Raw genomic sequence first — 26,406 nt, forward strand, 5'->3', positions numbered from 1 at the left:
AATTGTTGGCATAAGAGGGTGAAAAAATTTAGGTCGATTGTTCCAAACTTTTATGAAAAGTGTCATTTTTAACATTATTGTACATGTCAGCATGCTACTTTCTTCCAAATATTTCAGAAGAGAACTGTGTCTTTTCCAAAAGTAAAACAAAACAGATAAAAAGTGCCACATTTTTACATATTTTACATGCTAGCAATGTTTTTCCCAAAATATTTCAGGAGAGAATTGTGTCTTTTTTTTCCAAAAGTAAAAAGTAATGTATGTATCATTTATACAGTACAATTTTTTTCAAAATAAAGGTCAGTCAAATTACACCAAGATAACACTTTTGTAGAGACCCAAATAAGTTGTCAAAACAAACAAACATGGCTCTGCAGGAGTTTGAACCCACATCCTCACAATTTCAACCATAATCACTTTACCATGCACCCTTTAACCCCAATCCCCAAGCTACTCTTTGCCTAAGTGGAAGGAAGGGAAGAAGAAAGAAGATGAAGAGTAAAGTTGTTGTCCCTGCCCTGGTTTAAAACCACAACCCCTCATATGCTCATATGCCAACCACCACACCAGGATTAGCAAACCATGCTTGTGGCCATCGTAAGGGTTAGACTCGTCTATGAAAGTGGTCCAACATGGACTTCTTCCTTTTCCCTCTACTATATGGGACAGGAAAAAATGGAACTGCTTAGCATTAATTGAGAACTAATAGAGCTATGTTCCAGGAATACTGGCATTCTCCATCTTTGATGTTCAATGGAATATTATATTATGTGATATGATCATGCAAACTTACTTTTTTGAGTTTTGCAGCTGAAACCTACACAATGATGAATGTAGTACATAGCCTATTAATATCTCTCACAATTATCACTCTGATCCTATATTAACCCAAACCTATTATTTTCTTTGTTAATTTCATTTGTGCAGCTCAGATTGGTAGATTTCCCTGAAGAAGAAAGATGTGGACCATATGCTGGACAATACACCAAAGAAACGCAAGGCTACCAAAGATCTATTCCGATCCATCTGGGACAAAGGTAATGGCGGGAGAACCTCAGGGATAATACCACTTAGGGAAAGGACCTAAACTTTGTTTCCCCTCAAGTTTGGTAGTGAAAGTCTGTGCCTTTTACGAGGTTGTGCTGCAAGTGTGCCAAGTGTGCCAACAAACCGCTTTGTGCATATGCTCTTCGGGGTTATGTTAAGGGATCTAAAATGAGCGTTTATTGCGTTTCGACAGTATTTTTTGAGGGACATGAGAGCACCTCAGACCTATCGAATTGCATTCTGAATACGAAGCATGTCTTTCTGATATCAAATAATTTTCATTTTTTGAAAATCTCAATATAATACAAATTTTATGACAAATTATAAAAATTTGATATTTTTCAAATTTTGGATATATAACAGTCCTCGAAGTAAATTATATAAATCTAATGATATATTCTTAAAGTGTATGTAGCAGGGAGGAAAAGCCGACGGTCAATTGAAAATTTTGACATTTCATATTGAAGATATGGATTTTTTTCCGAAAAAGACCTAATTTTTTTTTTTTTTTGGGGAAAAAATCCATATCTTTAATACGAAAGGTCAAAATTTTCAATTGATCATCGGCATTTCATCCCACCTACATATTAATCGTTAAGTATAAATCATCAGATTTATAAAGTTTACTTCAGTACTGTTAAATATCAAAAATATCAATTTTAATGATTTGCCATAAAATGTGTATTAAATTGCTAATTTAAAAAAACAAAATTATTTGATATCAGAATGACATTCTTCGTATTCAGAATGCAATTCGATATGTCTGATGTGCTCTAATGTCCCAAAATAAATACTGTCCAAACGCTCATACCCCAGCCCTTAATGTTATGCAATTTAATTCTGCGACCAGCTATTAAAGTATGCACCTATTTCACTACCAAACTCATGTTGAAACGAAGTATAAGATGAGAAAACATGAGGAACTGGTTCAGAGTTTAGAGATATGAGGAGCTGAATTATTAAAATTACAACATTTCACAAGTTGAAATCCAAAAATTATACTATTAGATTTAAACAAAAAATTGGCTTAACCCCATGAGATCTATCTGCCGATTGGCCATAATAAATATTGTGTGCAATTTTGAACCAATGATCAAGGAGGGTCTCATGGTATTAAGATCATCTGCAAATGCAAGTTTGACCATTTAGTTTAAAGACTAGTCATAATTGGCAATTGAAATGAGCATTTCAAGTTATCAACCAATCAGAAATGCTGTTAGATGACCAGTAGTGTCCAGGGGGTTAATGTTTGCAACTGATGCATTTGGCATATTTCTGTGGGGTCTTGAGGAAAAGCTTCAGAACATATGAACTGTGTGGCTTGCAAGTACTGGCTGCACCCAGTTATCACTTGCCGAACAAGCAGATTAATACTTTTCCACGCAAGGTAAATAAATTACTATAATTTATACATAAGACACCAGATAAGCAATCAGTTTATGAACCAAAATAATAATCAATTCATAGGTATGGTTAAAATGATGAAGGAACAAATATAGCGAAAGAAAAGGTATGCTTCCTGTTAAACAAAATAATTAACTAGACTAAGCTGTGGTCTAACCCACGAACACAGCCGTGATGTTACCCCTAATGACCTTTGACCCCAAAATATATGAAACGGCCATAGACATTGGCTAATGTCAATGCATGGGTGCATGTGGCACCACTTTGCTATGTTACTTGTGGCAGAAGGGCATTTTGAAGGTTTTTTCGTCTCAGACCGGAAGTGACACCTTAATGACATTTGACCCCAAATAACAAAATACCACATATGAATTGAGTACCCACAATTCATGTGTGAACATACCGTTACTGTCCTATGTTTTTCTTAGCAAATAAAAAAATTTGACGGTTTTTCGTTTTATACCGGAAGTAGCCCCTTAATGACCTTTGACCCCAAATAAAAAAATACCACATATGAATTGGGTACCCACAATTCATGTGTGAACATACCGTTACTGTCCTATGTTTTTCTTAGCAAATAAAAAATGTTGAAGGTTTTTCGTTTTATACCGGAAGTGACCCCTTAATGACCTTTGACCCCAAATCTGTGAGGACCCCATAGACACTGGGTAATAGCAATGCATGTGTGCAAGTGGTGTCACTGTCCTCACGTAATTTGTGGGAGAAGAAGCATTTTAAAGGTATTTCGTTTTATACCGGAAGTGGCCCCTTAATGACTTTTGACCCTAAATAAAAAAATACCACATATGCACAGGGTAACTACAATTTATGTGTGAACATACCGGTACTGTCCTATGTTTTTGTTAGCAAATAAAAATTTGTGAAGGTTTTTCGTTTTATACCGAAGTGACCCTTAATGACCTTTGACCCCAAATCTGTGAGGACCCCATAGACACTGGGTAATAACAATGCATGTGTGCAAGTGGCGTCACTGTCCCACGTAATCTGTGAGAGAAGAAGCATTTTGAGTCGAAATCACGTTTTTGACCCCTGTGACCCCTGCGTGACCTTTGACCCCATGAGTTTCATGTGACATGTAGGGGCATGGACAATGATGGCTGTGACCAAGTCAGGTCAAAATCGGTCCAAGCATGTGAGTGCTAGAGCAAATGTAATGGTCGGCAGAAAGAAGAAGAACTAGACTAAGCTGTGGTCTAACCCACGAACACAGCCGTGTTGTTACCCCTAATGACCTTTGACCCCAAAATATATGAAACCGGCCATAGACATTGGCTAATGTCAATGCATGGGTGCATGTGGCACCACTTTGCTATGTTACTTGTGACAGAAGGGGCATTTTGAAGGTTTTTCGTCTCAGACCGGAAGTGACCCCTTAATGACATTTGACCCCAAATAAAAAAATACCACACATGAATTGGGTACCCACAATTCATGTGTGAACATACCGTTACTGTCCTATGTTTTTCTTAGCAAATAAAATTTTTTGACGGTTTTTCGTTTTATACCGGAAGTGACCCCTTAATGACCTTTGACCCCAAATCTGTGAGGACCCCATAGACACTGGATAATAACAATGCATGTATGCAAGTGGTGTTACTGTCCGACGTAATTTGTGGGAGAAGAAGCATTTTAAAGGTATTTCGTTTTGTACCGGAAGTGTCCCCTTAATGACCTTTGACCCTAAATAAAAAAATACCACATATACACAGGGTAATTACAATTTATGTGTGAACATACCGTTACTGTCCTATGTTTTTCTTAGCAAATAAAAAATTTTGAAGGTTTTTCGTTTTATACCGGAAGTGACCCCTTAATGACCTTTGACCCCAAATCTGTGAGGACCCCATAGACACTGGGTAATAGTAATGCATGTGTGCAAGTGGGTTCACCGTCATACGTAATCTGTAGGAGAAGAAGCATTTTTAGTTCTATGACCCTAGCGTGACCTTTGACCCCACGAGTTTCATGTGACATGTAGGGGCATGGTAAATGATGATTGTGACCAAGTTAGGTCCAAATCGGTGTAAGCATGTGAGTGCTAGAGCAAATGTAGTGGTCGGCAGAAAGAAAGAAAGAACCTGTAAGAAAAAAGACACAGCCGTGACGTTAGTCACGGCTGTGTAAAGAAAGAAGAAAGAAAGAAGAAAGAACCTGTAAGAAAAAAAGACACAGCCGTGACTAACGTCACGGCTGTGTAATGATGATTTTGTTGATGGGTTCTATTTTTACAGATGTCATAAAAAGACTGCAAATGCTACCAAGTAGCCTATTGAAAGTTTCTAGGAATTGCCTATAGACTAAATAATTACTTTTATGAGTCAGATCTAAAAATACTCAGTTCACTGTTTGAGCTACTGAGTACTAAACTCTTATTGGTTTCTTATAAGTAAACTCTGTTCTGCGTCAGTTACATTAAGATCATTTGTAGAAGGGTTTGGGGTTGATTAGTTCTAGAAAATGTTGCTGTCTGTCAAAACTTTTAACACTGTATCCATTAGTTTATGAAAGTTTCTAAGAAACGTTTGTAAGTGAATTGATGGTGCTTTATGAGTCACATCTATAAATGTCACTCATTTTTTGTGTTGATTTCTTGAAGTTAAAGTCCCATTCAGTGATTCCAGCAAAAATGTAAAAAAATTAAAATTGTTTATAAATTGCTTAAAAGTGAAGGAAAAGTCATTCAAATTGTCATTTGGTATTTTTGAAATGCAAAATTTGGCAAAAAACAAAGAAAACAGCAGTATTTATACATGTAGCTAATTTATATACTGAAGTATGTAAATTACAGATTAACAGATTCATGTAAAATGCCTTACTTTGTCTTAAATATATGGCTTTTGACCGAACCACTGGCAGGATGTGTTAGCACATCTATGACAATTACAAAGGTACCGAAATCTGAATTTTGATGATTTTTACGATCGTCTGGATGAGCAAATCACTGAATGGGCCTTTAACCTCAATTTATTCTTTGTTTTCATGTTATTTTATTCTTAGGTGTCATCTCCTACACAGAGTATTTGTTTTTGCTGTGCATCCTGACCAGTAAGTGTGTTTATAAACTATTTGATGACTAATAAAAATTATTACAAAGAATTATTTTTATTTTATTGTTGATGAACAGTTGAAATATGTGTTGTTGAATTGTTAAATGAACCAAATCAGGTCAGGAAAGATATCTTACATAATGTGGCTGGATCCCACAAAACCCCAGAACGAGACACAAGAATTGCTTGTTAGATAAAGGCTTTTAAGAGATACCATAACAAGAAGAGTCTTTCAAAAAGACACAGTTCACGGATCAGGTGTATAGAAATTTGTTCTTCCATTTTCATATCTAACCTGCTCTGCACTGATCTTACAATAAATTAGTGATTTGAGGCATAATGACTCCTACATCCTTTGGCTATATAACTCTCCATCCAGCAAGAAACTCATTATCACTATCATAGGCTTATTGAAATTCAATTAATATACCATGCAGATAATAACCTTGGCCAAATAATTATTTGGGATCCAATTAAGATACGCAAACATTACTGGGTAGATAACAGGAATTAAGTTTTGTCAGTTGGAAGGAATTGAGTAAATCGCCTGTATCAAAATAGCAGTGTATTTTTCATATATGCAGTAATATGCTCAGCTTTATCACAAAATAAACAATAGCATTGACCTTACCCACCAATCAGTAAAGCCTATTATAATCATGTGATGGCTCAATCCAATAGTAAACATGCTTAGAAAAAGGCAAAAAAATAGTCCTGGCTGCCATTGTCTCAATACAAGATAAGATGTGCTAAAAAGTCCTTGTCATGTGGGGCGGATTAGATAAAGGGATACAAACCTGGGTATGAGGCATTAGGAATTATTTCCTAGCCTCATAATCACAAGGTTGATGGGCTACAATAGTTATTCAAGACACAGTGTATGTAAGGGATAAACTGTGCATATGGTCGAATCCAACCAAAAGTGTCCACGGGCCAAAAATAAAAGTCCAAATAAAAATGTCTCCACAATTTTTTCCTTTTGCCCATTGATTGATGACATATTGGCCTTATAGGAACCAAAAGTGCCATTACTAATCTTGAAAAATAAATCCAGGACGTGTGATAGTAAATGTGATATCAAAACCCAATGTTACCTACTGAATACCACTAGGATGCTTTCAATATCGCAATACTAATCAACCTAAAACAAATGGAATATTCCCATTAACGCTTTTTTCGTGTAATGTAGACCACAGGGTGTCAGGAAAATGCTAGCTCAACCAGAAAATATTTGTTTTTATTTTTATAATGCGATCAATATGATCTTTGTCAATTTATGCTAGTTTATTTTTGAAAATGAAGTTTAGGTCAGTTTCTGTATTTTATTTATCAAATGAGTATGAATCAATTTACACATTGTATAAGAACGAGTAGGATATATGTTTTCAAGAATATTAGGAATTATACGCATACACCTAACGCTTTATACAATGAAAAGGTGAAGAAACCCGGTATTCAGTAGGTAACATGAGCGATTTAACAATATCTATATTGAGTTTAGAGGTTTAAATTTGCCTATTATGGTAATGAATTAATAAAATGGTAGTTTTAGATCTCTTTCAGATGGTACGTCCAAATGAATAAATGCTATTACCTTAGATCAACAATTTTTGATGCTTTTAGCAAGATTTTGACCACTTCATTTTGATATACTGAGTAGTTAATCAGCAATTTTACATAATAAATAATTGTTGAATGAATCCGTATATGGGTAATAATAGTGTCCTGGGGTACCGCTTAAAGTTTTTGACAATTAATTTCCATTGGTAGGGACACTTCATTACACATGTCATGTATTATGCTGTATTCGTAAGTAACATTTCAGTATTTGTAGGTAAGAATTAGACTTTTGGTGGATATCGCAATCAAAACTTCATTTTATAAAGCTCTTTGAATGTAATATTTTCTTTATGTGCGTTTATTGATACTTAAGACCCTATCATGTATTAATAATGTCGGTTCACAGCGGTTGAAAGAGGATTGAAGTAAGAAACAAAGGCACTAAAGTGACTTTAATTTGCTTAATTGCACACAAATCGCTTAAAACCGTTATTGCAGACTTGTGAAGTCCATCTTGGAGTTAGTTACGTCTTGTGGCCTTTCGTTTGAGGGCAACAATAATTAGCTTTATACTTGGGTCCACCACTGTGTTGTCTAGATCATGAGACAATGAGAAAAGTCGTTTTTTGCACATGGTATTCAGAGGTAAACTTAGCTTAAAACGCCAAATGTTACCTTCGAATAAACCAATTTGGACACAAATTACTCAGAAACCAGAAGGTCGGTAAACGTTTAAAATGAAACACACATGACAGCTGACAAATCCAAGTATTTATCCCTTCTAATCTTCTTCGAATCTGATTTTTCTTTCAAATGAGCAGACCGTCGTCTATTTCAGTACATATTTTTCTTTTATTTTGCCGTATTCGGTTTTGCATGGTGGGCATGTATGTGAATTCGCAACTTTCATTGACATATGATTTGATAGCAAACATACAGGCCTTCGTTATGTACCAATATGGGCATTGGCATGAATGGCGGTGTTTCACAATACTGTCATGATGTCAAATTGTATTCAGTAGGTAATATTCGGTTACCGAAATTTACCTACGAATACTTGCTTTTCTCGTTGACACCTCAGACATATTTAAACGCAGGCTATTGAAACTTGGTAGAACTAAAGAGTGTATTACCCTGCACCTATTGCTTAACTATTGTTTACTATTCTCTCACTTTGTGGAAATGACACAGCTTTTAACATGTATTCGGAGGTAATGCATATTTTTTACCAAACCTACCTTTGTGCCATTTAGAATTTCTGGCAGCTAAACACAATAATAAAGATGTCCGAATACAATGCATTTCAGTATTGGACATATCAAAGCTTGTATCAATTGGCGCATTTATTAGTGATTTCCATTTTTAAAGATATATCTAGTGCTATGAAAAATTGTATTCGTGAGGTAATGTAAAAAAATACCACTCAAAAAATGATCACAAAAAATTCATAATTATGTACAAATATGTGAAAAATTGAACAGGCAATCTTTGAATACACACCTTTCAGGAAATCAATTTAGATTCAATCCAATGACTTCTTTTCATAACTGATTTAGATGTTTTAAAAATACCTTAAGAAATAGTTTGAAAAAATGGGTAAAAATAGCATGTTTTGGGGTCTCTGTGTCTAAATTTTTCACAGAAGGGGGTCTTATTATATATGGTATGCCAAGCGTATGATCAAGGCTTAATAAACACAATATAAAAACGAATGTCAATTGATTAATACTTTTAAGTTATGGCCCTGAACATGCCGTGTACACTTTTCATTGGATTCGACCATATGAGATATGGGTTCAAGTGGGGGAAATGTTCACTGCCGTGAACAAAAATAGCACATTCTGAAATTGTCTTAGTAAGTTTTTTGTCTTTGCATGTGGTACCCATTTAACTTATAAAAGCACAAACATCAACACAATTTTGGTGTCATTTTAACTCTTATTTTATCTTTACAACTAAATCGAAATCTCAAGAAATCACAATTGTGCTATGTTTTATGTTCTGTGTGACTGTGGCATAATTAGTAAATAGTAATTCATTTCTTTCATATTGAATGCTTGAATGCTTCTGATTAAAATATCAAATATTTGACTCCATGACTGACTGTGCAGGCTGCAGTGAAACTGTTTTGAAGGGATGAAGCTATCAACTATAGAGGGCAGTATATATCAAAATCAAGCAGTGCTTTCAAGAAACCTGCAGGGGTGTATTACACTAAAACTTTTAACCCTTTCTAGCTCAAGTAAATGTTTGCAACTTTTAACCCTTTCTAGCTCAAGTAAATGTTTGCAACTTTTAACCCTTTCTAGCTCAAGTAAATGTTTGCAAGTTATGAATACCTTTTACTAGCCGTAACTTTATGAAGGGTTGCTGTAGTAAATCCCTTTTACTTACAAAGAGTACCAATCAAAAATCATTTTAGTGAAATCGATTTTAAGATCACCATAAGTTGCAATGTATTTTGAGACAAAGTGTCATCAAATGTTAGTGAAATGGACCCCACATACTTGAAGAAACAAATTAAAACAGATCCATGAAGAAATCAATTTAAATAGTCCTTGCATAATGCTGAGTGTTAGTATGTATCATCTTGTAATTCTTTCTTTGTTATAGATCATTTATAATTTGATTATTTTTTTCACAGAACCCAAAGCAGGTTATGAGATTGCATTCAAGATGTTTGACCGTGATGGTAATGAACGCATTGACAGGCGTGAATTCCTTCTGGTATGTACGCAGATAAGTTAGCGTTATCAATTTGGTGGGTGGTTGGTCACTCCCATCTGACAAGCTACACACCTATGTCACTCACAAGATATATTTGATGCCATAGTGCTAATATTATGCAGATTGCCCGTAACAAATTTGGTAGTTGGTTGGTCACCATATGATAAGCTACGCACCTATGACAAAAACACAACTACGGCGGTTCTCGCATCACCATAGCTGGACTATGCTGCTTCAGTAGTATCGAGGTATAACAGGGTCAGAACCAGGCCAGCTTAGGGCCAGATCTGGGCCACTACTGGGCTAGAACTTGGCCAGAACAATGTTGTTCAAGACCAACAAGTTATTGCGCAAAATGTGACTCAGTAAGAAATAATATGCTGTTGTAGAGGTGGTCATAGCCCAGCTGAAAAAATAAGGATCACAGTCTTATTGTAAGCTTTAAAATCAATGGCTATTGACCAGTATCCTTTGCTTGTTATAGGTAACCTAAATGTGTGGCTGTGTTTTTGTATGCCATTTTATACCGAGTCATTTACAAGCATTTCAGATGAATTTTTGTCATCATTTAAGATGTTGGGTACATTTCAAGATTTAAAAGGAAGGTTTTGTGTCAGGGTGAAAATATATCTCTGTCAAAGTTCTGATCTTTTAAATGATATTTCCCCACTCTTCTTTCCTTCATTCTTTCTCCAGATGGAAGAGATTTTCCGCAAAAAGGCTGAACAGGATGATGAGGATGAGGAGACTGTGAGTTTACTAACCAAATATAAAGGCACACCAGACTCTGTATGTATACCCTCAAAATTATCGGTCAGACGGTGATGACCGCTAGGCCTTGTGGTTGACAACAGACATGTGTGCTGCATCTTGACCGATCAACCAAATGAAACTGTCCTCCCATACATCAAAGCTAGACGTTTAGGACAAGAAATTGAATGCCAAATTTGACAGCCTTAATATATTTTTATGTAGTTTCCGCTTCATTCTTAAGAGATTATACAGTCAGAATAATTCTGCATGCAATTCTACACAGGTTCACCTTTTCCCCTGTCCCTATACCCTTTTTCTCCTCGCTCAATTAAACCGACTTTTATCTATCATTTCTGTTGAGTCCTTAAATTGTTATTGATTCAATGTATTTTGATGTATTTATTCTTGATGAGCATTTCTCAAACAAAATTTTTAAACCATTTATTGTCTTTTTCCTCAATCTTGTACTAATTTATTTCTTAACTCTTGCAACTTTGTCCAATCTTGTTTTCAACTTTCTCTGCCTAATCTTCTGCCTGTTTTTGTCCCTCCCCATATATATTAGAATTTTGCATTGTTACTTTTCCTAAAGAATTGTTTTCATTTTTTATACTTTTGGACTAATATACAATTCACATAAAAATTAGCATGAAGTTTATGATAATATTGCTCTCTCCTGATTTCTTTTGATATTGCATTTAAAACGTCCTCTGTAAATGATAGATGCCAAATATATCCCATAGCTATATATATTCGTTTAAACACCTTTCTGAGCTTTTTCTATATTTAATATAGAGCTAATGAATTGTGCTTCCTTAAGGGGGTGGGGTATGAACGTTTGGACGGTATTTATTGTGGGACATGAAAGCACATCAGACATATCGAATTGCATTCTGAATATGAAGAATGTCCTTCTGCTATCAAATAATTTTGATTTTTTGAAATTTATAAATCTGATGATTTATACTTAAAGTGTATGTAGGTGGGATGAAAAGCCGACGATCAATTGAAAATGTTGACCTTTCGTATTGAAGATATGGAAGTTTTTCCCAAAACACCAGAAAAAATTAGGTCTTTTTGGGGAAAAAATCCATATCTTCAATATGAAAGGTCAAAATTTTCAATTGATCGTCGGCTTTCTTCCCAGTTACATACACTTTAAGAATGTGTCATTAGATTTATAAAATTTACTTCGAGGACTGTTATGTATCAAAAATGTGAAAAATATCAAATTTTAATAATTTGTCATAAAATTTGTATTATATCGTGAATTTCAAAAAATGAAAATTATTTATTATCAGAAAGACATTCTTCGTATTCAGAATGCAATTTGATATATCTGATGTGCTCTCATGTCCCACAAAAAATACTGTCGAAACGCTCAAAACGCTCATTCCAGATCCCTTAATTAACATATAACAATATCTGCAAGGCAAGTCTTACAATTTGGCATCTCTACAACATCTTTTCTGACATCCCAAGTTTAATTTCACAATCTGGTGTATATTGAACCAAGTTTGAAGTCATCATGCATAATAGTGGTGGAGACAAGCCAATTGAAGACTTGCCTGTATGCTGCATCTAATATATTGAAATATCTGGAAACATGTAGTTTTTAGATCTCGTCCAAGTGCATACATTACTGTTTTTATTTTCATTTGGACATGCCAAAACAAAGTAACCAGTACCCCAAACCCTCTATGATATCGGCTCTTTCCATGCACAGATTAGAAATGTAAGTCTTTGTAGCAAAATGCTACCCTACGATGAAAATGGCTTTTAAGTGAATGCAAAATAGTATAATGCTAGCCTGTTTTGGTCGAGTCTTGTTTATATCTAAATATATCATTAAAAATTATTTCCAAGCTGAATGAATATGTACCTCATTGTTTTTCTTAATAACTGCATGCATTTAACTTATATTTGTTTACCTGCAAGTTTATAAAAGAAAACAAAAACAACAGCAACATTCCAAGTATTTTATGCAAAAATATATGAGCAAAATAAGTGACTCTCTGTTGTTAGTAAAAATTTCCAAGGCAAAACATTAAAATTTTAATAAATTCTGCTTAATCTTCTTAAAGATTCTTAAAGATTCTATGATTTTTGATCTCCCCTACTCCCCCAAAGAATCCAATTCTAAAATTATGTTTGTATGCACTTTTTAGTTAATTTTACTACACGCACAAAACCAGCAATGGAACTATCTACACAGGCAATGAGAATAGTCATGCAGATACAGAAGTCCAATCACTGAACTCCTAGTCCCATATCCAAGGGCAGCTTTGAGAGTCAGATCCAAGAAGGATTCTTGACATGCATCTCCAAGTGCATTCAGATCCAAGTGCAGCTCTGAGATTTAGATGCAAGTGCAACTCTGCGATCCTGATCAAAATGCAACTGTCACATCTCAGATCCAAGTGCAACTCTGAGATGTAGGTCCAAGTGCAACTCTGAGATCTTGATCAAAATGCAACTGTCACATCTCGAATCCAAGACTCAACTCTGAGATGTAGGTCCAAGTGCAACTCTGAGATCTTGATCAAAATGCAACTGTCACATCTCGAATCTAAGACTCAACTCTTGAGATGTAGATCCAAGTGCAACTCTGAGATCTTGATCAAAATGCAACTGTCACATCTCGAATCTAAGACTCAACTCTTGAGATGTAGATCCAAGTGCAACTCTGAGATCTTGATCAAAATGCAACTGTCACATCTCGAATCTAAGACTCAACTCTTGAGATGTAGATCCAAGTGCAACTCTGAGATCTTGATCAAAATGCAACTGTCACATCTCAGATCCAAGTGCAACTCTGAGATGTAGATCCAAGTGCAACTCTGAGATCTTGATCAAAATGCAACTGTCACATCTCAGATCCAAGTGCAACTCTGAGATGTAGATCCAAGTGCAACTCTGAGATCTTGATCAAAATGCAACTGTCACATCTCAGATCCAAGTGCAACTCTGAGATGTAGATCCAAGTGCAACTCTGAGATCTTGATCAAAATGCAACTGTCACATCTCAGATCCAAGTGCAACTCTGAGATGTAGATCCAAGTGCAACTCTGAGATCTTGATCAAAATGCAACTGTCACATCTCGGATCCAAGACTCAACTCTGAGATGTAGGTCCAAGTGCAACTCTGAGATCTTGATCAAAATGCAACTGTCACATCTCAGATCCAAGTGCAACTCTGAGATGTAGATCCAAGTGCAACTCTGAGATCTTGATCAAAATGCAACTGTCACATCTCAGATCCAAGTGCAACTCTGAGATGTAGATCCAAGTGCAACTCTGAGATCTTGATCAAAATGCAACTGTCACATCTCAGATCCAAGTGCAACTCTGAGATGTAGATCCAAGTGCAACTCTGAGATCTTGATCAAAATGCAACTGTCAAGTCTCAGATCCAAGTGCAACTCTGAGATGTAGGTCCAAGTGCAACTCTGAGATCTTGATCAAAATGCAACTGTCACATCTCAGATCCAAGTGCAACTCTGAGATGTAGATCCAAGTGCAACTCTGAGATCTTGATCAAAATGCAACTGTCAAGTCTCGGATCCAAGTGCAACTCTGAGATGTAGGTCCAAGTGCAACTCTGAGATCTTGATCAAAATGCAACTGTCACATCTCAGATCCAAGTGCAACTCTGAGATGTAGATCCAAGTGCAACTCTGAGATCTTGATCAAAATGCAACTGTCAAGTCTCAGATCCAAGTGCAACTCTGAGATGTAGGTCCAAGTGCAACTCTGAGATCTTGATCAAAATGCAACTGTCACATCTCAGATCCAAGTGCAACTCTGAGATGTAGATCCAAGTGCAACTCTGAGATCTTGATCAAAATGCAACTGTCACATCTCAGATCCAAGTGCAACTCTGAGATGTAGGTCCAAGTGCAACTCTGAGATCTTGATCAAAATGCAACTGTCAAGTCTCGGATCCAAGACTCAACTCTAAGATGTAGATCCAAGTGCAACTCTGAGATCTTGATCAAAATGCAACTGTCAAGTCTCGGATCCAAGACTCAACTCTGAGATGTAGATCCAAGTGCAACTCTGAGATCTTGATCAAAATGCAACTGTCAAGTCTCGGATCCAAGACTCAACTCTGAGATGTAGATCCAAGTGCAACTCTGAGATGTAGATCCAAGTGCAACTCCAAGATCTTGATCAAAATGCACTGTCACATCCCAGATCCAAGTGCAACCCTGAGACTCTGATCAAAGTGTAACTCTTGAGTCTCATAATCAGCTGATACTCTTAAATTGATTAAGGTAAACTGCATAGCCCATGTTAGATTTGACTACACAGCAACACAAGTTGTATGTGTATTGTTCAAGTTGGCTGTATGATTAGAACAAGCTCAGTTCCTAGGGGTCGCAATGCCATCAACAGCAAGTGGGAAGCACAGATGAGGCCTTATTACAGAGGGGCAAAGTGTCAAGGCTTGTGAATAGGGTAGTAACCATTGCTCTTACTAGAGCTATATGATATGATATTTGATTTATATTCACACTACTAGATGACCACGCCCTACTCAATAGGATCCCATAGGTGATTAAGAAAGTATGCCCCTTCGTCTCTGTTCATGACATCATTAATTGCCAATTGGAGTTGAGAGTGCCCTATGCAGTTGCACACCAATGTGGGATATCTGTTTGGAATCAAACCTCCCTGTGACATAGAAAGGGTCATTGCCTGCCCCATTCCCTCAATCAGGTTGCCTTCCATACCTGTGTAGATAGCTCCACATGCATTTCTGCCAAACAAAGCAACAATTTTATTACCACTTATGCAAATATCTTACTAACCACTAATGAATTGAGAAATTTCTCATCAACCAAACTATATCTTTCCTTTTTTTACACATTTTATATTTCAATTTTGCCCTTCCTACCTTACCTGCACACTGTGTACACCATGCAATCACTATATTGCATCTTTGTTTTCACAGGACACAATGGCAAGTCTATTATCAACTTACAACAAGGGTGTTTGGTGCTAGATTTTATCTCTGCTTTATTATGACTTCTAAATAGCTTGAAAATTGCCCGGGAAAATTGTGAAATGATTTGAATTAATTATGGAGAGATCTGTTTTGTGATAATTCATTGCAATGTCTGTTTTTAGGTCAATGGTAAATTAAGTGAAGCTTAAATTTTAGCATTCATTTTAAACAAGCTGTGCATTCTTTCACACTTTGGAAAGTTGGATGTTCCAGATTTTTTTTTTGCAAAATAAAAGAAAAGCAAATGTGGTCAACTTTATGTACTAGAAACTAGCCATTCAACGGGGCCATTCCAGTTGAAATCCATGCACTGCCTATGGAAGACATAACCTTAATCTTCCACCCAGGGGGTGATAATTTCAAATGGGGTTACCTGAATGGTTGACTCCATTTCAAATCTACACCCTCAGTGTGTGAGATGGGGTTTATGGATTTCAACTGGGGTAGCCCATAAGTCTTACTGCAGTGCAAAGTTGCAAACTGAACTCCAGAGTTTACTTTATCTGATACAATTTTCAAACTAAGGTTATAAAATTGCAGAGTGTCTAGATCACCTATACATGAATGGAGTAAGTCTTCATACAGGTCTCAATAGAAGAAAAAGGCGTTGGTTTTTGTCATTTTTGGGTGTGAATAATTACATGTTAGCTGATTTGGGATAGATTGACTGTAACATCAAATATGACAATGAAGTTTTTTGGAAAATGTGATATTAAAGTATGTGATATGAAAGCTTGTTACATACTTACAGATAACCCTAAAAATGACATAATACACCAAATGTAGGTAAGCTTTAAAAAGGCATGTTGGCCTCCAGGAGACTAAAATGCAAGATTCCAAACTAAAATGCAAGATTCCAAACAAAAATGCAAGATAATATGCTGAGCGTCCAGCATGCATTACACTTGAGTGAGATCAGGTGACACACGCTTGACATCACAAGCGTACTATGTGACGACTATGCCTAAACGCAATCTTGCTTTTTAGTTTACCATCTTTGACTCGAGGAAACAGACAATGGCAGATAAGAAGACCCAAGACGGATGTCATGAATCAGATGCCATTACACTTGCAGAGCAGTGTTACATGACTTGAGTACAGACCACAGGTTTGACAGGGAGAATGCAGGCTCTGCCATATTTGCTTGTTGCTCATGGAATAGAAAATGGTATACCTTTGGATTGTTTTGCCATGTGCCCAGCACACTTTGATTCCTAGTGTGTCCTTGCTTGTGATCTCATGCTTTGTGACGATTATGTGCACTAAGCACTACACATGCAATCATTTTATACGCTCGTACGTTAAGATGCCAATTTGTTGTTCGATTTTGGGCCTTTGCCAAAAAATGTTAGTGGGACTCTTTTTTAGTCCTCATGCACAACAATCCAGCAGATTTCCCATAGCAATATGTATGTGGCCATATAATCTAAGCATGTGGCTATACGGAGACCAGACTCTCCCAGTCTAACCTCGCTAATACCATACTTGACTGTAGTCCAATTTGTACTGGACTTGAGCTTGGCTTAAACTCTGCTGTTGGACTTGAACTTGACTCAGAAATGTTGATGGACTTGACTTAGACTCCAGTTCTGATTATTTGGAATTTGCCTGGGAACAGACTCCTGCAGACTCAAGATTCACCTACAATCTAAAAGTCTTAAAAGCCTAGCTATTCTAGACCTGTATGGAGATTTGCTTTGATAAATCCCCTCAATATAAATCCCCGCCTTTTAGTTATAATTATTCAGTGTAGTGTTCATGCTCTTTTCTGTGGCTGCTATATATCTCTGAGATTGCTTTTTAGACAATTATTCTTCCTACACCATCGTTTTTTAATGCTATTGATTTTTGTGTAATTCTTGATGGTGATTTCTAGTGTTATATATGTCTGCACATGTATCTGGTTATTCCCCAACACAGGGCTTCGTAGTCCACTGTCTGTAGTAGTATATAAGTAGTAGTAAACTTTTGCAGTTATACTAGAGTATTAGCTTTGGTGCTAACTTATGCGTTTGTTTTTCTTTTCTAAAGCTTCAGCCGCATCTGTATTTTTTGTATCTTTTTCCACAGCGTTATAAGCATTCACTTCACCAGTTGCTGTCCAAATTGGTTTGCTATGATATTATTTTATTAGATGCACGCATTTTTCTTTGCAAACCCAGATGCCCTGCATGGTTGCGTTGAGTGCCATTTTGCATTTTTGAGTTTGACTTTTGAATGCGACTAATTTGAATCATGTGATTTGATGCATGTTATCGTACTGTCATTTCAGATAACAAGTAGAGTGTATGGAAAGTACACTACAACTTACAAGATTCCTGTTACGGCTGCCTGCATAGGTACACCATTGCCAAGGTACCTGACTGGTACACACACAGTACCAATGCTGCTACTACAGGACCCACCAGCAGTGGCACTGCACTGGTTCTACACTGGTACTCCCCTGGTAACTGCGCAGTGTACCTGTGCAGAGGCCGCAATTGGAATCTGGTAATAGCATAGGTATATAGGTTGGTTAAACAAAATTGTGGACATAAAAAGCATGTTCATTATTTGATGACATACCATATTTCCTTGAATAGTCACCCCCAGGGGCGTTGCATTTTCCAAAAGGGGGCATTTATTAGAGGTCATTTTTAGAACAATAATTAGTGTTAAAATCATTAGGTAAGCTTAAAACTAACGCTGACATGACAAACTATGAACTAAGGAACAATGACTTCCGGTTCACTTCTGGGTTTACAACCAGATATTCACCAAGTCATTAGTGACCATATGTGCACCTTGGTAAGCTTACTACACAAGATAGCATGGAAATATCAGCATTTTCTTGATTGAAAAAAATGGTGGGGGCATTTAAATGAAGGGGGCCACTATTTGAGGAAATACAGTAGTAGTTTTATTGCATGTAGAAATGATAAATAACCAACCTATTTGGCCAAGGAATACTAAAAATGGAAACAAAATTAGGGTAAATGGTACACTGCTAGCCATAGCTAATTACATTTTTGTTAAGAACATTTTCCTTCAAGACAGGTTATTCTTTGTTCTTTTAAATAAATCAAAAGCAATTGGGCTATTCCAGTTGAAATCTTTACTCCCCATATGGAAGATGTGACTGTAATCTTTCATTAAAAGGGAGTATAGACTTCAAATGGCATCACCCATTCAGGTAACCCCATTTGAAATGCACACTCCCTATGCAGGAGATTAATGTCATCTCTATATAGGGGTGTACAGATTTCAACTGGAATAGTCCATTGTGTACCTTTTAAACTTTACCTGTGACAAAAAGATCCACAAGTAAATCATTTTGGTATTGATTATTGATTTAATTAATTGATTTGATTTCCTCATGTCAATTAAATGTGAACTTTACATATCTGAAATGACAGTCCAAGCATGCCAACTAAGCTAGAACCTGCGAATGAAGACATCTTGTAGCAATAATCCAAATTGACATCATGCACCAACTGTCCCACCTGCCCCTCCTAATTACTCCACCCATGCATGATCTGACATGCCCATACCATACTACTACTACTGTCTGATGAATGTGATCATATGATCATTTCAATCTGTTAACTGTTGCCCATTATCATTCTTGAGTCTGTGTGTGCCTAATTATCATCTAACCAAGATACAAGTATATTGGGGAGGGGAGGGTATAGGGCCTATTTGTTACCAAATTACAGCAGGACATAGTTGACTATTGGTATTTGATGGAAGTTGATCACAATGCACAAAATTAATGGTTACAATCTAATGCTGGTGTCATACTTTCTGCCACTTGCCGCTGAGTGGCGTGACACTTCACCATGCTGCTTGCAATTGTCTGCAAACGGAGCAGCGATACCGCTGAGTGGCAGCGGCATGACTTGGAAAGCCACTGTTGCCACTAAGCACCTCTCCAAGGTGACTTGAATTCAACTCCCAGCGATGCTGCCGCTTGAGCAAAGCAGTGAAGTGATTGATATATTGCCTTGCCACTGGTCACTGCTAGCGTTTCTGGTGTGACTGCGCAGTGATGCAAAATCATCTTCAGAGCGGCAAGCGGCAGGAGAGTATGAAACCAGCATTAGAGTCTTGTTTGGATGTGACATTCAGACCTTGGTGAATTTCACTTGAAGCAGCACATGAATTATTTGGATGCAAGTAAGTGAAATCATGTCTCAACAGATGGTGAGTTGAGTGGCAATTGAGGGTTGAGTGAAATCTAAATCAAGCTCATTTAATATCCTTTGGCAATGGACGTTTCAACTGCCCAAATAGTGAACCAATAATCAACTATGCCGTTGCTGCAGTTCCTATTCCAGTTCATTTGTGTGACATGAACCAATCTTTAGAGTTGGTTGATTTTTTGTTTGTTTGTTTGTTTGTTGTTGTGTTTATTTGTCTGTAAGTTATTCAAATACCCAAGAAAAATTCTCCCAAGGAATATCTGATACAGAGAACTTTTATGTGTAATATTGACCATTTGACCAATATAATAATCACAAAAGATCACATTCTATTCTGTTATTTTTGTTCTTAAATGAAATAATCCCTATTTTGATTCAGCCTGTGTATGACCTCTGACCCCTGTAGGCCCTACTCTATCTTTGTCAAACAGCATTTGGTTTATTCGCTGACATAGTGCACATTAGTATCCATTGGTTACTGGTTCAAACCTAGGCTCCTACACCTGTGCTGAATTATGACAGGATTTGTGTTGTGATCATTTCAATCAGTGGTTTGTAAAAAAGAAAGCGTGATCCAGTTGACCTAGCAACAGCCATATGCTAACATGTACTACACCAGCAAATTTAACAATAGGTCCCATGTTCATTTCCAGGTCAAGAAAATCTGTTTCCTCTCGGGGGTCCTTAAATGTCTATGAAGTCCTAATTGATTCTTTTGTCAGTGTCATCAACATGATCAATAAACCAAAACAAATTCAATATTTCAGTGTTTTGTTCTGAGCATGGTGTGATCTGTAGCTCTTTCTCCTTTGTTGTTATTGTTTTTTACTGTTCTCACATTTCTGCCAAGTTGTTTCTGTATTGTTCATCCATTTTTGTTATCTCTCATTATTCCTTATTTGATTTTACGAGTATCAAATAATAAAGACTGTAGCCCTCACAAAGATATATATATAGCAATGTCTCTCACACACAATCTGCCATAGGAATCGCACATTACATTAGCAAATGCATTGCATTTTGATTAAGCACTCATATTTGAATATTTTCACAGTGCACAAATCACAAATTTGCTATATCTCAGTTCCCAGTATGATGTGAACAATTATATTTTTCATAACAAATGTTTGTATTTTGAATGCAGTGGATTAATAGCTATAGGAGTAAAACACATGTGTTTAGGGACATCTTTGACCTTGGTATTGGTAAAAAATATGAAGATTACTTAAAAAGCACAAAGAAATGTTGCATAAAACCTAGTATTTCTCTTTCAAAAGATCCTTACAGTGTGTTTAGCTACTGTTTAAAGGGTTGGTATGTTTGAAACAATTTTGAGTTGAAGTTGACCCAGAAATAGAAAAATGTTTTTTTTTACTCTTTTTTACTTTTATATCATTTTCAATCTTCAGTGCCATAATTTTTGTTTCGATTCAAAGTTCATTGCAATTGTGACTTTGGATGTAAGAAAATTTATCAAACCCCTTTTCAATTTAAAGAAGTATTTTCATGAGTCAAATTTTGAAGTTTTGTCAAAATAGTTACTATAAAAAGATGTAAACTGTTTAATTACACATCACATTCAAATATGCACATTTATAACAAAATGTAGTGGTCATACGCTCATTAGTGTACCATTAACATATTTCAAAGATTAGAAATAAATATTTCAGTGACATTCAACGCATTGCTTATTTAATAAATAACACTTTAGATGGCACACAATGTTAACATTTCATAAGCCAAACCGTGGTCTGTAGTGTTGAAGTTTTGTTTGCATTTAATTTTAATTTCATTTTTTCTATGTCTGTCATTTTCAATTTGTTTATGTTCTTTTATTTTTGTTGCATAACTTCATGGTTGCTTTATCAAACTACACATGCCGGGTTAGAATTCCAATCATGACGAGGTAGTATTCCATAATAACCAATAAACAAGATGATAAATAATATAAACTCCTCAACAAAAGTTTGGTAAGTTTTTTCAAGCATCTGTATCTCCAATTATTTGTGACTTTATTCGTATCGTGTTGCATATCACTGGATAGCTACAATACTCCCCTTTACAATGACACCCAATTTGAAACAACATTTTTCACGGCTGAGTACACGCCTTGTGAATGTAGTGGGGTCTCAAAATGAATTTGCCAAATTGACCATTATTCTGTGCTCAAACAAAGCTAGCCACTAACCTCAATAGCGGGTGGAAAAACCACAGGCAGCCACAATAGTCAGGCACCTTCTCCTCATGCTGCTCACCGACCTGGTTACACATTACTGTGAGATGGAATTCCATTCTTCCACAAGGATTCGCCGCAGGTCATTCAATGTGGTTGCCTATGGGCTTCTCTGGCATGCACACTCGCACAGCACGATCAAGCTGGTCCCACAAGTGTTCAATCGGATTGAGGTCTGGCCCCGGGGTCTGGCCTGATGGCAGGCCATTTTGACTCTACTCCCATATTCTGTAGGTAGTCGTTGACTACCGTGGCTATGTGGTGAGCGGTGTCATCTTGGAGGATTGCATTAGGTCCCAGATTGTGAAGTTATGGGATTGCAGCTTGCTGCACAGAATAATGGTCAATTTGGCAAATTCATTTTGAGACCCCACTACAATCACAAGGCATGTACTCAGCCGTGAAAAATGTTATTGTTTCAAATGGGGTGTCATTGTAAAGGGGAGTATTGTAGCTATCCAGTGATATGCAACACGATATGAATATGTCACAAATAATTGAAGATACAGATGCCTGAAAAAACTTTCCAAACTTTCGTTGAGGAGTTTAGAATAGATCATTTGCGGTGTCCAAATAATAGGTTTTAATGTTGACAGATTAATAAATTTGTCTTTTTTGCAGGTTTTGAGCAGGATAATGTGGAACATATGAGCATGGGGAATGAGAATGCAAATAATATTTTACTAAAATGTAACTTATTTTTAATTTATTTTGGACAAAGTCAACTTTTAGCATGGGCAAACTGCAGTGATTAACAAAATTTTTTTAATTCTTATTATTTTTAAATGGTAGCTGGTTACAATAACTTATATCAATGAAATTTTAGAATATGATATTTTCAAATCAAAGTAAAAAGAGAAGGTAATACCATAAAATGTTGTGTATTATTATTTATTTTGTTTATTTATTTTGTTTATTTATTTATATTTATTTATTAATTCATTTATCATTTATTATTTTGTTTTATTTATTTATTACATTATTTATATTTTTATTTATTTGTATATCTCTTCTATTTCTTTCTTTCTTTATTTATCATTTATTATTTTTTTATTTTTTATTTATTTTATTTTTTATTTATTTATTTATTTATTTATTTATTTATTTATTTATTTATTTATTTATTTTTTATTTTTTATTTTTTTATTTTTTATTTATTTATTTATTTATTTATTTATTTATTTATTTATTTATTTATTTATTTATTTATTTATTTATTTATTTATTTATTTATTAATTAATTATATGTATCAAATGTTCTGCTGTAATGATCCTTTGTTTTGCTTACTTCCCACGTTCTTGTAATTATTGTCATTTCCCAAATGGTAAGTTCCGCCTATCCATCATACGTTACTGCACACAAGTTTCAGTTTCACAACAAACCCTCTGTGCGATGTTTCGTATTGTATCCTCATGTTGAGGGCGCTCATTGGGCACACATTCTGCTGCACATAAATCCTAACCCTTAACCTATCATTATATTCCATGCATACTGGATTTACTACTACTAACATACCATCTGCCAAACCACTCCATCATCATAACCATAACACAGGTATAGAAACAATGGGAATTTTATTTAATTTTACTGTGATCTCTCCAAACTTGCATCCAGTGTCTCTCTCTAAATGGCTGACATTCTATATACAGTGTCTCGTCTCAAGTCGAGAGTCATATCAATGCATTTATGCAGTTACGTCGCCAGCATACAGTCTAGCCACACTTCTCGCCCAAAGGTTTAAGGCATATGATTCGGAACTGCAATCGAGACATCTAAAATGGTGTTACTCTTAATTTATGATGAGACACAGTATATCAATATAATTTTCAGTAACCAATCTGTGTTTAAAGCACAAAAGGCAAAAGGTCTAGCCCGTCTTGTGGATAGCAAATTTGGCTAATGTGTGTTCATAACTTTCCACAATTAGTATTAGTCATAATCAGGACCAGAGCATTTTTTCACACAAATTGACCAGTTAAATTTAAGATTAAGGAAACTAAATGCTCAGTGCATTCCTATGATGATTTTGGCTTTGGCCTTCAGTATATGTCTTCTATTTATGTCCCTTCTGAAAACACAAATATCCCATTTCTATTGCAAAATACCTGCTGAATATTGTCAGCCATTTTGCAGAGGTTCTGTAGATGCTTTATTGAAGGGATTGTCAGTGTCTTCTCTAAATCAAGACCAAGGATGCTATGCATTTGAAGTATGGATATGCAAATGATATAAGGTAATAGGATATGGTAATTTATGCAAATGATCTGGTGGTGCATATTGGTGATGTGTACCTGAGATTTCGGCAACACTATGTCAGCGTTGTGGGTAAGCGGTGTGTATTTTTTTACCTCGAACATGGAATGTTTATAACAGCCATAATGATTAATTGTGACAAATATGTATCAGAGCACAATTTCTTTACATTTATCAAGTTTTAAACAGAACAAAATTACAATACACTTTATTTCTATTAATTATTATGTTATTGTTTAATTAATAATGTACATTATGTTTTGTTTATATATATGATTGATTATGATGTGCTTTATTTGACTCAATGTTTCAAATTAATTGCTGGACCCAAGTAGGTAGTTCTGTGTCAAAGCTATCAGCCAAACAATACATTAATGCCCGGCATTAAGGGGTGGGGTATGAACGTTTGGACAGTATTTATTGTGGGACATTAGAGCACATCAGACATATCGAATTGCATTCTGAATACAAAGAATGTCCTTCTGATATCAAATAATTTTGATTTTTTGAAATTCGCAATGTAATACAGATGTTATGGCAAATGATTAAAAATTGATATTTTGATATTTAACAGTACTCGAAGTAAACTTTATAAATCTGATGATTTATACTTAAAGTGTGTAGGTGGGATGAAAAGCCGACGATCAATTAAAATTTTGACCTTTTCATTATTGAAGATATGGATTTTTTCCCAAAACACCAAAAAAAAATAGGTCTTTTGGGAAAAAATCCATATCTTCAATATGAAAGGTCAAAATTTTCAATTGATCGTCTTTTTTCCTCCCAGCTACATACACTTTAAGAATATGTCATAAGATTTATAAAATTTACTTTGAGGACTGTTATATATCAAAATGTGAAAAATATCAAATTTTAATAATTTGTCATAAAATTTGTATTATATCGTGAATTTCAAAAATGAAAATTATTTGATATCAGAAAGACATTCTTCAGTATTCAAAATGCAATTCGATATGTCTGATGTGCTCTCATGTCCCACAAAAAATACTGTCAAAACGCTCATTCCAGATCCCTTAATGATACACACAATGATTTGGTTCTTTCTTATGGCAAATTATGTATTTTTGTAGTTTTTGACAAGTAGTCAAATGATTTTCAAAAGACACATGAATCAAATGCATGACATTGCAAATATTACTATCACAATGTGAGAGTAGCAGGTATTTTGGACTTTTACACCAATTACATGTCACTGGTGTTTGGTCAATTATGATCCAGCTATGTTGAAACATTGAGGATACAGTCATTTAGGTTCTATTGTACCTCTCATTTTTGTTGGATTGAATCATGTTTCATTGAAGTATGTGAGAGTAAAATGCCAAGATGAGTCATTTATGTTGTGGAAATAAGAATTATTTCAATTGAGAAAAACTGATTTTGATCTGTTTTGTCTCCATGAACCTGGATCCTGCCAGCAACTACTGCCCAATTTTGGCTTGGATCGTTCAATCCTGTTTCTGATTGATCTTAAGACAAATTTCAGAGTGACATTGTTACAGAAAGCATACATTTTTTTTTTCAAAAAGGCAGTAAATGAATAATAAAAATATAACAGGGTCGAGCGGTAGGCACACAGATGAAATAAAAATGTGACAAATTGTGTATGTTCAGTAATTCTTTTAGTTGTTGCAAAGATGCAGAGAAAATAATATGATGTAAAATAAACTCCAGAGTGAAATAATATAAAAATACAACAACCAGAGCAAATCGCTCAAGAACCCATGCTGAAGCATGTCGTTTGGCAAAGAGAGAATGAATTTCTTTCTCCCACTACCAGGCCTGTAGATCTTAGAGCATCGGCCCACTCGATCACACACTCTGATTTGCTGAGATTGCGTCTCCTTTATATTGATAAGAGAATTTCTTTTGTCCAAACCAGTATTGACCAGATATCAATAGATCGGAAGAGATCGGAAATTACCATTTTTTAACACACTGAAATTCCGTAAAACTTCATTCAATATCAAATGCTTTAGTGACGAAAACTATCAATCTTGAAACCTTCAACATATTGATACAACCATTTCAAATTCCTTTCCAAATGTATATCAAAACTGTCCAATTATATAATCTTATATTTATTTTACATCTATATTAGTCACCAGCACTTTCACATTTACATATAAATTATATTGCACTTTGATTAT

General features: G+C 35.5%; 1 protein-coding gene across 1 annotated transcript in view; it reads left to right on the forward strand.

Annotated features, from left to right (window-relative positions):
• LOC140160571 (calcium uptake protein 3, mitochondrial-like) overlaps positions 1 to 26,406 on the forward strand; it is a 288,013-nt gene that overhangs the window by 220,244 nt on the left and 41,363 nt on the right. Inside the window, 6 exon segments of the mRNA XM_072183815.1 lie at positions 928 to 942; positions 945 to 1,037; positions 5,470 to 5,517; positions 9,724 to 9,806; positions 10,503 to 10,595; positions 17,641 to 17,679. Of these exon segments, the coding sequence (XP_072039916.1) occupies positions 928 to 942; positions 945 to 1,037; positions 5,470 to 5,517; positions 9,724 to 9,806; positions 10,503 to 10,595; positions 17,641 to 17,679 (371 nt within the window).

The sequence above is a fragment of the Amphiura filiformis genome, chromosome 9, assembly GCF_039555335.1.
Source record: "Amphiura filiformis chromosome 9, Afil_fr2py, whole genome shotgun sequence".
NCBI classification, from domain to species: domain Eukaryota; kingdom Metazoa; phylum Echinodermata; class Ophiuroidea; order Amphilepidida; family Amphiuridae; genus Amphiura; species Amphiura filiformis.